Below are 13,506 nucleotides of genomic sequence, written 5' to 3'. Positions count from 1 at the left end.
GTGCTCAAAAAAATTAAAGGAACACTTTTTAATCAAAGTATATTATGTAAATTAAACTCCTGGGATATTGATCTGGTCAGTTAAGTAGCAGAGGGGGTTGTTAATTTGCGCTGCTTTGGTGTAAATTAAATTACCACAAGGTGCACTAGATGGGCAACAATGAGACGACCTTCAAATCAGGAATGGTTTTACAGGTCACTGACTTTTTTTTTTTTCCCCTACTCATCTTTTCTGACTGCTTTTCACTAATTTTGCATTTGGCTAGGGTCATTGTCACTACTGGTAGCATGAGCTGATACCTGGACCTTATAGAGGTTGCACAGGGAGTTTAACTCCTCCAAGATGGCACATTAATATGTGCCATTGCCAGAAGGTTTGCTGTGTCTCCCAGCAGTCTCAAGCATGGAGGAGATTCCAGGAGACAGGCAGGTAGTCTAGGAGAGCTGGACAGGGTAGTAGAAGGTCCTTAATCCATCAGCAGGACCGGTATCTGCTCCTTTGTGCAAGGACGACAGGGTGAACACTGCCAGAACCCTACAAAATGACTTCCAGCAGGCCACTGGTGTAAATGTCTCTGACCAAACAATCAGAACAGACTTCACAAGGGTGGCCTGAGGGCCCCTCGTCCTCTAGTGGGCCCTGTGCCCACTACCCGGCACCGTGGAGTTGATTGCCATTGAACACCAGATTTGGCAGGTCCACCATTGGCGCTCTGTTTTCATAAATGAGAGCAGGTTCACCCTGAGCACGTGACAGATGTGAAAGGGTCTATAGAAGCCATGGAGAACAATATGCTGTCTGTAACTTGTACAGCATGACCGGTTTGGTGGTGGGTCAGTGATGGTCTGGAGAGGCGCATCCATTAAGGTATTCACGGAGCTCTACAGGCTAGACAATGGCACCCTGACTGCCATTAGGTATCGGCATGAAATCCTTGGACCCATTGTCAGACCCTACGCTGGTGCAGCGGGTCCTGGGTTCCTCCTGGTGCACGGCAATGCCCGTCCTCGTGTGGCGAGAGTATGCAGCCAGTTCCTGGAGGATGAAGAAATTAATACCATTGAATGACCCTCACGCTCGCCTGACCTTAATCCAATAGAACTCCTCTGGGACATTATGTTTCGGTCCATCCGACGCCGCCAAGTTGCACCTCAGTCTGTTCAGGAGCTCAGGGATGCCCTGGTCCAGATCTGGGAGGAAATACCCCAGGACACCATCTGTCGTCTCATTAGGAAGCATGCTCCAACGTTGTCAGGTATGCATACAAGCACGTGGGGGCCATACAAACTACGGAGTATCATTTTTAATTTCCTGCAATGAATTTTCAGCAAAATGGACTAGCCTGCTGCATCATTTTTTCACTTTGATTTTTGGGGTGTCTTTGAATTCAGCCCGTATGTTGATAATTTTCATTTCCATCAAACAATGTGGTATGCTTTCCTTCCTAACACATTACCCAGTCCATATCAGTATAGATATCCAACATGATATTTTTCCCCATTGAGATCTGATGTGTTTTCAAAGTGTTTCTTTAATATTTTTGAGAAGTGTATATAATTGAAATCCTTTTTGTTCTCCATTATCATTAAACCAACGTAGCATACAGTGATGTCTATATTGTATATGTGTGCATGTGTAAAGCCAGTCTCTCCCATTTCCATGCAGTTCAGCACACCCCATCCGAGAAACCTGCTATGCTGGACAGAGAGCAAAGCATCACTTTCAAGGGGAAGTTATTTTACCTGGATCTGCCTCACAACAGGGACACGCAAATCCTCACTAAAGCTATCTGCAAATTAGGTGGGGTAAGTAAAGGCTCCAGTAATACGGGAATTTGGGAGGATGCGTTCATTAGCAGATTACACAAACCTAACAACTGTAAATTGCTACATCACATAATCTTTTCTATTTAATCCCAAAGAGTAACAAAACATATATTCACAAGCCTCTCAAGTTCTCAGAGTATAAAACCACATTATGATTTAAGGCAGGGCTCCACAAACCCCAGGTTGCCATGGCAACAAGAAATTTCATCCTGGCCGACTGAATGCTCCACACACCCTGCGTGCGCATGCCCAGAAATTTCTCGGCCATCAAGGCCAGGTAAGAGTGTAATGCAGTGCATTGTATTACATTCAGTGGAGCACAGATGAGACATGCAGGGTCTGGTAAACCCTGGATGTATCTTTATTGGGAACCGGTTACCAAAAAATTCATCACATAGGGGGATGGGTTATAAAAACAAAAAAGTAAAACTTCTTAAATGATATAAGTTGCACCTAAGCACATAACATTCCAACTCTTCCCCCCCCCCCCCCCCCCAAAAAAGTGAGGACCCCCCACAAATATTTGCATGTACAAACGTAAACGCATGCAGAGGGGCACCTACGCCCGAAAACATTGATTGCGATACGCATGTTACATATCACCACACATGCTGCAATGATGAGACCTATAGGGGGCTTTTAGAGTACTGAAATTTGTCACCATTTCAAGGAGCGCATGCAAATTTAAGGTTTGACATGTTTGCTATCTACTTACTCGGTGCAACCTCCACTTTTATACTTTACAAAAAAAGAATTGATAATTCATTGCGTTTTTTTGTGCTCCCTAAAATTATCCTGAAACCCAATCCCTTTTTTACTGAATTTTTGCTGCAAGATCGTGTGACAAAAAATTGGAACTACCGCTATTTTATTCTCTAGGGTGTCTGCTTTCAGAAAATATATGTTTTATGTAATCTTCAGGCCTAAAATTATTTTTTAAATGTGTGCAAATACAACTCTGGCTGTTTAAAAGGATAAATTCACCTTCTCAATGTTAGGTGTTCCACTTGTAAGCTTTGTTAGTTAAAAAAACAACCTGGCTGGCTCCTAAGATTTAAGCCCTTATTTAAAGTCCAAGTCCTGTAAACCTAAAAATCCACCCTTGCAATGGGGCTGTACCAGCGCTGGAAGGGTTAACTGCTTGTCTAGGGGATGGAAAAGCCACCCTGTACTCCCAATGGACTGTTCCTCAATATCCTCCCATCCAATGCAGTGTCTTAAAGCGGAGTTCCTGCCGTTTTTGTGTTTTTAATAAATGTCAGCAGCTACAAAAAGTGTAGCTGCTGATTTTTAATAAACACACTCACCTGTCCCACGATCCAGCGATGTGACCGCCCGAAGCCTCGCTCCTCTCCGTCTTGCCGGTATCACTAGTGTGGGCACCCGGCTTCGACAGCTTTCGGCTGCGTGTCCTGTATGGCTGGGCAAACTTCTGGGACCTGTGACGATTGCAGGGAGGGAGGGGGAGAGGGGAACTTCCACTAGCGGAAATGGAAGCCGGTTTCCCTGAAAACTAGGTTCCCGCTTCCCCCTCAAAAAAATGACATGCCAAATGTGGCAAGTCAGGGGGTCAGAAGTAATTAAAGTGGAAGTTCCACCTTTTGGGTGGAACTCCGCTTTAAAGAGGAGCTCCAGTCTTCCCAAAAATAATGAAAGGTCAGCAACTACTAATGCTGTAGCTGCTGACTTTTAATATAATGACACTCTCCTGCCCAGGAATCCAGTGATGTCCTCACCCAGGCCAATTCTTCAGTTGGCTTTGGGTGCAGGCACCAGCATCTTCACAAAGGGAAACCTGCAGTGAAGCCTTGCGACTCCACAGCTGGCTTCCAACTGCGCATACGTGAGCCCCACTGCACTTTGTGATTGGTCCCACATTCTCCTGGGACCTGTGATGTGTCCCAGAAGGCTGCGGGGTAAGGAAGAACTGGACTTCCGCTCAGATCTCCATGATGATCTGACTATAAGTGAGGAAGTGGGTACCTGTCAAAATCAAGTACCCGCTCCCCCATCCCCCCAAAAAAATGTGCCATATGTAAAGGAGGAAGTGGGTAGGAGGAGTAAGAGTGGAAATTGGGTGAAGTTAAGCTTTACTGACGTTAGAAAAACTTAGACCGCCAATGCATAGGGAAGAAGAAGCTGTGGGATTAGTCTAGCACTGTGGAGCTTGCAGGAGGAAAAGATTGGGAAGTTAAGTGCTTTACCAAGTATAAATGAGCAGTTAAGGTTAAGTAAGTTAAGGTTTCCTGGAGTTCAGCTGTAAACGCTCCTAAAGCCATAAACACAACCCTATTCTGAGTATCCATCTGATCTGTTGCTATTAGCAATAGTCCTCATATCCTTTTGTACTATACATCATGGATTACATTTTTGGTATCCATGATAGTTTGTATGCATACTGTATGTATTCCTAAATTCATACTGTTGTTGCATAGATCCTTGTGTGCAATTTATGTTCCAACTCCTGGACCTCCCTAAACGTATTATCTATGCTTTTAACCAGGGGAGACACTCGGACCAAATATTTTGCTTTATTGTTCCCTCAACTTCCACATGGTGATCCTCCAAGCTTGCTTCCCAAATACCTGAAAGACCTTGCATTCAAAGTCTGCAAAATCCAGTGACAGGCCTACCTCAACATGAAGGTGCACCCCCCACATTCCAGAGTTGGGGGGGGGGGGGCTGTCTGTTGGCCTGTCGGAACAATTGAAAGTCTTGCATCCCTAATGTCTGGGTGTAAGTGGTTTTGTCCCAGAGTTACAGATTGTAACAATGCCACTCCTCACGTTCTAACCTCTATAAGATGGGAGTGGATGCTGGCAGCTTACTTAGGTTATCCTGCCCTGAAAGATTGGATTACATTACTCGCACCCTGATAAGGTAATCTGTAAAAATATCAGCAGAAGATCTTATTTACATATAGAAGAATGCTGAAATTCTTGTTTTCAATTCCCCAATCTGTGTCGTCCCCCCCCCCCCTTTCCCAGGTTATCGAGGGCTTTCTGAGCAGGGATGTTAATTACGTGGTGACTGGGAGCAGAAAGGCTTTGGATAATGGTAATGGAAGCTCTGTGACCGGTAGAAGAGGTGGGCACTGCAAACGGCAAGCTACGGAGAATGTAGAGGTAAGAGGGCTCTTGTAAATTGTACAGAGAAACTTCTGTGTTTTATTTCATTTTACCAGCTTCTTATACTCCTAAGCGACAGTGGTGACCTTGTGCCCTTTGCGGACTTTCATGTACCTTTACTCTTCCTTTTCTTTTAGCCGATTTTGTGTCGCGGGAAGCAGTTATTGAAGAAAGCCATTCAAAACCAGGTAAGTTTTCCTATAAGAGAAATAGAGAATTCTATTGTGTGTGTGTATGTATATATGTGTGTGTGTGTGTGTGTATGTATGTGTGTGTGTGTGTATATATATATATATATATATATATATATATATATATATATATATATATATAATATATATATATATATATAATATGTGTGTGTTACACACACTCACAAAAGTGAGTACACCCCTCACATTGTTATAAATATTCTCTTTCTCTTACGTCCTCCGACAGTCGCCGCCCTCTTCATATTCGTCACAATGGGGTATTAGACTTTGCTCCGAAGGAGTAGCTAGGCAACAGAATATGTTATTACAAAAGCTTTTAACATATCCCACCCCCAGGGGGTGGTCCCCTCAGTCAATACCCTCCTACTTCCTGTATCCATGCTTCAGTTTCAATGTCTAGCTTGTCAGGAGTGGCTGGCTGTTTCTGTGCTGGGGCTTTTTGCCTCGGCCTTTCTCTTTCTTTTTTTGATTTTGAGTTTTTTCTCTCTTCTTTACTTAGCTGTTATTTTACCAGCATACTTAGTCTACTGATGAAGAGGATCGTGTGGGCTGTGTCTCGGGCTGACCCCCCTGGTCGCAGGTTGTGGGTCAGTGGTTTCTCGGCCCATCATCGAGCGTTCAGTCAGGTACAGCTCCTGGCAGAATGAACGACCCATCCCTGTTCCGTGCAGGGATGCTTTGGTGAGGTGGCTACCTCACTGGACGCTGTGCGGTTTCTTAACCCACCTTTGTGCTGCGTCCTGGATGCGACTCTCCCTGCCTCATGTGCTGTGGCTTGTTCGCCTGTGCGGGTTCCCCACGCCATCCATGGAGGTAAGTGTATTTATGTGGGGACCTGTCTGTTTGGGAGGGCTGTCAGTCTGGGACTGTGTTACCCTGCCTGTGTTCACGCTGTGGAGTTGTTTGTCCCTATCTCTCTGGCTGCATGCTGTGGGCTGCAAGGAGGGGGGCTGTGCTGCACTGTACCTGTGTCAGACTATATGTGTGAACGGCTGTGTGCTGTGGGGCATGATTAAATCATGTTTGGGGCACGTTACAGCGCCGCTGCGGCGGTCCGCCATGTTTTTTCTGCAATGTGGTGTGTTTTTTACTCCACTTTATGGTGGTGTAGGAGCGGCGGTTTCGGCGCCAAACGACGCCATTTTGGATGTGCCCGCTCCGGCCGCATGTTACACAGGCAAGCGGCCATTTTCTTGTAGCCTCGCAAAGGCTCGCATGGAGCGCCCTGCATGTCAGCACTTCCTGCTGAGAGCACCGATCGAGGCAGCAGCGGACCCTCCAGGTGTTTTTCCCCTATCTCTGTACCCATGCCTGTATTGTAACTTCTCCCTGTGGGGGTCGCATTGTGTGGGTGTGTGTGTGTTGCGGTGGGCTGCGCTCGCCGCGCTTTTTAAAGGGACAGTCGCCCTTTATTTGTTTCCACATATTTTTTTTGGCGGGCATGGATTCTCAGGGAGGCACATTTCCTACCATTTTGGTGGGGAGCCAGGGGACTGCTGTTTTCCCCCCAGGGGGGGATTTGGGTGCGATTGTGGCTAGCCTTGCGATTCAGGTGTAAAGTTGCTGGTGGCTGCTCAATCCTCTAAAAGGCCCAGAGTTTTACTTTCCTCTGATCAGAGGGTGATGGTGCTGGGGCTGCTGTGGCTGGGGTCTCCCTATCGGGGTCCCGTTCATCCCTGGATCTTGTAGGGTCCGAGGTTGAGGCTGAGGTGGAGGGGGTTGATAATTCTCCCCCGGGCTCGTCTGCAGAGCTTGCGCTCTTGGATGAATTGGTTGCTTCTATCAAGCAAACGCTGCAGTTACAGGATGAGCCCTGTCCCCCTGCTGCCTTGGCAGCTTATGGGACGAAGCGCAGATGCACAACGTCGCAGGTTTCTCCTTGCACTGATGATTTTCAGAGTGCGGTTAAGGAACAATGGCGCAATATCCGAAGACCTTTTGCTGTGCCCAGTAGGTTCAAGCTGCGGTATCCGTTTACGCCCGCTACTGACGGGCGCTGGTGTGTACCACCTCCGGTGGATCACGCGGTGGCGGTTTTGAATAAGTCCACTGCGATTCCTACTGAGGATACCCCGGTGTTCCGGGATGCCACGGACAAGAGGCTGGAGTCTCTTGCTCGCCATACCTATTCTAATATGGGTTCTATGCTGAAAGCTCTGTTTGCTTCGCTGATGGCGGCCCAGGCTGTCGCGAGCTGGACGCAGGTGCTTAGGCGTGTTTTGGTGGCTGATTCTGCCCCTCAGGCGACGTTGGATATGGTGGTTCCAGTCCATCAGGGTGTCATGTATTTGTGTGATGCGGACCTGGCTACGGTTCCGTTGGCTGCACGTGTGCACGGTGTGGCGGTGTTGTCTCGCCGCCTGGTCTGGTTGAAGTGTTGGTCTATGGACCAGTCTTCGCGCAGGATCTTGGCCAATATGTCATATGATGGTTCTCGCCTTTTTGGCGAATCCTTGGATACACTGATAAAGGGGATCACGGGTGGTAAGAGCGCGCTCTTGCCCCAATCTCACAAGGTTAAGGCGACTTCTGGTAAGAAGCATGCTTCCTTTCGGCCCTCTCAGGGGTCCTTTCGTGCCTTTCGGCCACACTATAAGGGCAAGCTGTTCAAGGTCAAGGCTCCCAAAAGCAGCCGTGGACAGGTAAACAGAAGTGCGGCCAGTCTGGATCCGCTGCCCACAACAGTGCGGCCTGAAGGGGCGCCCTCACCCGGTTCCGGGGTGGGGGGACGCTTGCTCGGTTTTCCACGACCATGGCTGTCCCGTGTTTGGGACAGGTGGGTTCAGGAAATCGTTCGTTCTGACTACAAGATCGAGTTTCTCTCTCGGCCGGAGAGCAGATTTTTCCCATCAATCGGGGGTTATATTCAAATCTGTTCACCGTGCCCAGGAAGGAGGGCAAGGTGCGTCCAATTCTGGACGCGATGAAGGCTCTGTACCGCTTTGTGCGGGTTCACGAGTTCCGCATGGAATCTCTGCGGTCGGTGGTGGCTGCCCTGGTTCCGGGGGAATTCATGGCCTCTATCGACTTGAAGGATGCGTACCTACACATCCCCGTTTTCGAGGGTCACCAGAGGTACCTTCGATTCGCCATTGCGGAGGATCACTACCAGTTCGTGGCGTTACCTTTTGGCCTCGCTTCGGCTCCGCGGGTTTTCACCGAGGTGCTTGCACCCCTGCTGGCTTTAAGAGCCCAGGGCGTCTCTGTCCTGGGGTATCTGGACGATATTCTGGTTCGGTCTGCAACCAGCCAGGGTGTGGAGACGGATCTGTCCGTCACGGTGCAGACTCTGCAGGAGTTTGGTTGGACGATAAATTATCCTAAGTCTACGCTGTGTCCGTCGGTTCGTCTTCCCTATTTGGGGATGATCCTGGACTCGGTCCAGGCGAAGGTCTTCCTACCGGACGACAAACTCAAGACTCTTCAGGGAGAAGTCCAGTCCCTCAGGGACGTTCCGTGTTCGTCTCTGCGGAAATGCATGCGGTGTCTGGGACTGATGGTCTCGGCTTTCGAGGCGATTCCCTTTGCCCAGTCTCACACGCGGGGTCTCCAAGCGGAGATCCTGTCCAGGTGGGACGGGCGTCCACAATCTCTGGATATCCAGATTTCGTTGAGCCATCGCACCAGAAGGGATCTTCTGTGGTGGCTCCAGTCCCAGGCGGTGTCGGGGGGGAAAGTCTTTTCGTCCTCTTTCGTGGACGGTGATCACCACGGATGCCAGCCTGTCGGGCTGGGGTGGTGTTCTGGGCGTTCTGTTCGCCCAGGGAACTTGGTCGGAGGAGGAATCCTCCCTCCTGATCAGCATTCTGGAGTTGCGTGCGATAAATCTCTGCCTTCAACGTTGGACGGACAGGCTGCACGGCTGTCCGGTTCGGGTGCAGACAGACAATGCCACGGCAGTGGCTTACGTCAATCACCAAGGGGGCACCAGGAGTGCCCGAGCGGCTCGGGAAGTGGCCGACATTCTGTCTTGGGCCGAGACACACGTGCCTGCGATATCGGCGGTACACATCCCTGGGGTGGAGAACTGGCAGGTGGATTATCTGAGCCGCCAGACCCTGGATCAGGGGGAATGGTCTCTCCACCCGGATGTCTTCCAGATGTTGTGCGCGAAGTGGGGTCTTCCGGAGGTGGACCTGTTCGCGTCTCGTCTGAACAACAAGGTCGAAAGGTTCGTGGCAAGAACGCGCGATCCTCGGGCAGACGCGTCGGACGCGTTAGTAGCCCCGTGGCATCAGTATCGGCTGCTGTATGCGTTTCCGCCGATTCAATTGCTGTCCAGGTTCCTTCGCAGGTTGCACTCGGAACCTCACACAGTGATTCTTATGGCGCCGGACTGGCCTCGCCGGTCCTGGTACGCGGACCTCGTGAATCTGGCGGTCGGGGCTCCTTGGCGTCTGCCTCTTCGAGCAGATCTTCTGTCTCAAGGGCCGATATTCCATCCTGCTTTACAGTCGCTGGCTTTGACGGCCTGACTGTTGAAACCAAGGTCCTGAAGGATAGGGGTCTCTCCCCGGAGGTCATTCACACTTTGATTAACGCGAGGAAGTCTTCCTCGGAGAAGGTCTATTACCGTACTTGGAAGGCCTATTTGGCCTGGTGTGAGTCCAGGGGGTTTTCACCTCGCACGTACTCGGTGTCTAGGGTGTTATCCTTCCTTCAGACGGGTGTCGACCAGCGTTTGGCGCTGGCTACGGTCAAGGGTCAGGTGTCTGCGCTGGCCGTTCTTTTTCAACGTCCTGTGGCGTCTAACTCTTTGGTTAGTACTTTTATTCAGGGGGTGAGACATCTGGTCCCTCCTAGAAGGGAACCGTTACCTCCTTGGGACTTGAATCTTGTTCTGTCCGTGCTACAACATGATCCCTTTGAACAGATCAGGAAGATCTCGTTGGCCATGTTGTCCAATAAAGTCGCCTTTTTGGTGGCGATCACTTCGGCTCGCAGGGTTTCGGAGCTAGCAGCTTTGTCCTGCAAGTCTCCGTATCTGGTCATTCATCTAGATAAGGTGGTCTTGCGACCTAATCCTTCTTTTCTTCCGAAGAGAGTTTCGGATTTTCATCTTAGTGAGGACATTGTCCTGCCTTCGCCTTGCGCGAAGCCTAAACATCCGAAGGAGGTGCAATTGCATTCCTTGGATGTTGTTCGGGCGATTAGGGTTTACCTGACGTCGACTGAATCTTTCCGCAAGTCGGATTCCTTGTTTGTCCTTCCTGAGGGACCTCGGAAGGGCATGGCGGCGTCGGCCTCTACCATCGCAAATGGTTCGGACAGACTGTTGAACAGGCCTATGCTATAAAGGGGAAAGTTCTCCCTGTGCCTGTGAAGGCGCACTCTACCAGATCTTTGAGTACATCTTGGGCCTGTCGTCATAGGGCTTCTGTGGCCCAGGTGTGTAAGGCGGCGACTTGGTCGACCGTGCACACCTTCACAAAATTCTACAGAGAGCCGCAAGGTTCTTAGTGCGGCAGTTTCCTTAGAGCCTCTTGTTTAGGCTCCTTGGCTGTTTGGGATATATGTTCTTATCCCTGGGTTATTTGTTTTCCTGGGTTATTGCTTCTGTTGAGCAAGTTTTTTTCTCATGTTGCCCAGCTGGTTTCCTTCCTTTGGTAAGGTTCCTTTCTTTGATGTGGAGACGGCGTTGCCTTAGGCGCGGCTGCGTTTCCCACCCCTCATGTTTGCACTGCTTTGGGACGTCCCCATTGTGACGAATATGAAGAGGGTGGCGACTGTCGGAGGACGTAAGAGAAAACTGAATTTTTGTAAAATCTTACCTGTAAAATTCCTTTCTCTGAGTCCTCCGACAGTCGCCGCCCCCGCCCCTCTTTTGGGGTTGGTTGTATACTCTACTGCTATTCCACTGAAACTGAAGCATGGATACAGGAAGTAGGAGGGTATTGACTGAGGGGACCACCCCCTGGGGGTGGGATATGTTAAAAGCTTTTGTAATAACATATTCTGTTGCCTAGCTACTCCTTCGGAGAAAAGTCTAATACCCCATTGTGACGAATATGAAGAGGGCGGCGACTGTCGGAGGACTCAGAGAAAGGAATTTTACAGGTAAGATTTTACAAAAATTCAGTTTTTTCATGTGACAACACTGAAGAAATTACACTTTGCTACAATGTAAAGTAGTGAATATACAGCTTGTATAACAGTGTAAATTTGCTGTCCCCTCAAAATAACTCAATACACAGCCATTAATGTCTAAACCGCTGGTAAGAAAAGTGAGTACACCCCTAAGTGAAAATGTCCAAATTGGACCCAATTAGCCATTTTCCCTCCCCGGTGTCATGTGATTCGTTAGTGTTACAAGGTCTCAGGTGTGAATGGGGAGCAGGTGTGTTAAATTTGGTGTTATCGCTCTCACTGGTCACTGGAAGTTCAACATGGCCCCTTCATGGCAAGGAACTCTCTGAGGAGCTGAAAAAAAGAATTGTTGCTCTACATAAAGATGGCCTAGGCTATAAGTAGATTGCCAAGACCCTGAAACTGAGCTGCAGCATGGCAGCCAAGACCATACAGCAGTTTAACAGGACAGGTTCCACTCAGAACAGACCTCACCATGGTCGACCAAAGAAGTTGTGTGCACATGCTCAGCGTCATATCCAGAGGTTGTCTTTGGAAAATAGACGTATGAGTGCTGCCAGCATTGCTGCAGAGTTTGAAGGGGTGGGGGGTCAGCCTGTCAGTGCTCAGACCATATGCCGCATACTGCATCAAATTGGTCTGCATGGCTGTCGTCCCAGAAGGATATAAAGATGATGTACAAGAAAGCCCACAAACATTTTGCCGAAGACAAGCAGACTAATGCCCCATACACACCTGCAGATTATCTGCAGACTTTTGTCTGCAGACTTACCAAAACCATATAATATGAGGTCAAACCTAAACACTTTCAATTTGTATGCAATCCGGCAGGCCCTTGCACTACATAGAAAAGGTAAGTCTGCAGACAAAAGTCTGCAGATAATCTGCAGGTGTGTATGGGGCATTAGGACATGGATTACTGGAACCATGTCCTGTGGTCTGATGAGACCAAGATAAATGTGTTTGGTAGGGATGCACCGAAATGAAATTCTTGGCCGAAGCCGAATAATAATGAAATGCTTGGCCGAAGGCCGAATACCGAACGCGGTGTTTCGCATTTTTTCCATTTATTTTGCCAATTTTTAGGGGGCACGCTGATGGGCACATTTTATGTTAGGGGGCACTCTGATGGGCAAAACAAAACATTTAAATCAGCTTTGCTGTTAACATAAAATATGCCCATTAGCGTGCCCCTTAAAATAAAATATGCCCATCAGAGTGCCCCTTAACATAAAATATGCTCATCAGAGTGCCCCTTAACATAAAATATGCTCATCAGAGTGCCCCTTAACATAAAATATGCTCATCAGCATGTCCCTTAGCATAAAATAAGGGGCATGCTGATGGCCACATTTTATGTCAAGGGAGCACTCTGTTGGGCACATTTTTTTTTTTTTTTTTTTTTTTTTTTTTTTTTTAAGGGGCACTTTATAGGGCACTCTAATGTAATGAGCATGGCAAGTGGCAACAACATATGGCAGTCTGCACACTAATGCTTGTGCAGCTGCCAGCTACCGTATTCTCCCCCAAATGTGCTCAGCTCCACATCACATACCTGAACTGCAGCCAGAGCCAAAAGCCGCGATCAGGGGGGCGGGGCGTGGACCTAGTGTGAAGGAGCCGCAGTCAGGAGCAGGGGGCGGGATGCGCGCGTGACATCACACCCCCTACTCGCGGCCGGACAGGACACCGGCGGCGTGTGAGAAGGGAACCGCGAGCCGCAATGAGGAAGGTGAACGGTCAGGGCGGAAGCTGACATTGTTCGGCTCAAAATTATTCGGCCTTTTGACTTATTCGGCCGAACGTCGAAAGTGCTATTTTCTCTATTTTCGGCCGAATAATGTTCGGCCGCCGAATATTCGGTGCATCCCTAGTATTTGGTTCAGATGGTGTCAAGCGTGTGGTGGCAACCAGGTGAGGAGTACAAAGACAAGTGTGTCTTGCCTACAGTCAAGCATGGTGGTGGGAGTGTCATAGTCTGGGGCTGCATGAGTGCTGCTGTCACTGGGTAGTTACAGTTCATTGAGGGACCCATGAATGCCAACATGTACTGTGACATACTGAAGCAGAGCATGATCCCCTCCTTTCCGAGACTGGGCCGCAGGGCAGTATTCCAACAGAACAACCCCAAACACACCTCCAAGATGACCGCTGCCTTGCTAAAGAAACTGAGTGTAAAGGTGATGGACTGGCCAAGCATGTCTCCACACCTAAACCCTATTGAGCATCTGTGGGACATCCTCAAACAGAAGA

General features: G+C 48.9%; 1 protein-coding gene across 1 annotated transcript in view; it reads left to right on the top strand.

Moving 5' to 3' along the window:
• Positions 1-1,631: 1,631 nt before the first annotated feature.
• DBF4B (DBF4B-CDC7 kinase regulatory subunit) overlaps positions 1,632-13,506 on the top strand; it is a gene marked incomplete at its 5' end in the record, with an annotated part of 48,475 nt that continues 36,600 nt past the window's right edge. Inside the window, 3 exons of the mRNA XM_082272406.1 lie at positions 1,632-1,805; positions 4,814-4,951; positions 5,092-5,142. Of these exons, the coding sequence (XP_082128532.1) occupies positions 1,632-1,805; positions 4,814-4,951; positions 5,092-5,142 (363 nt within the window). The remainder of the gene's footprint in view (positions 1,806-4,813; positions 4,952-5,091; positions 5,143-13,506) is intronic.

The sequence above is a fragment of the Pelophylax lessonae genome (assembly GCF_965119305.1).
Source record: "Pelophylax lessonae genome assembly, chromosome: 11".
Classification (NCBI taxonomy): Eukaryota; Metazoa; Chordata; class Amphibia; order Anura; family Ranidae; genus Pelophylax; species Pelophylax lessonae.
This window is presented reverse-complemented; position numbering and strand designations above follow the sequence as displayed.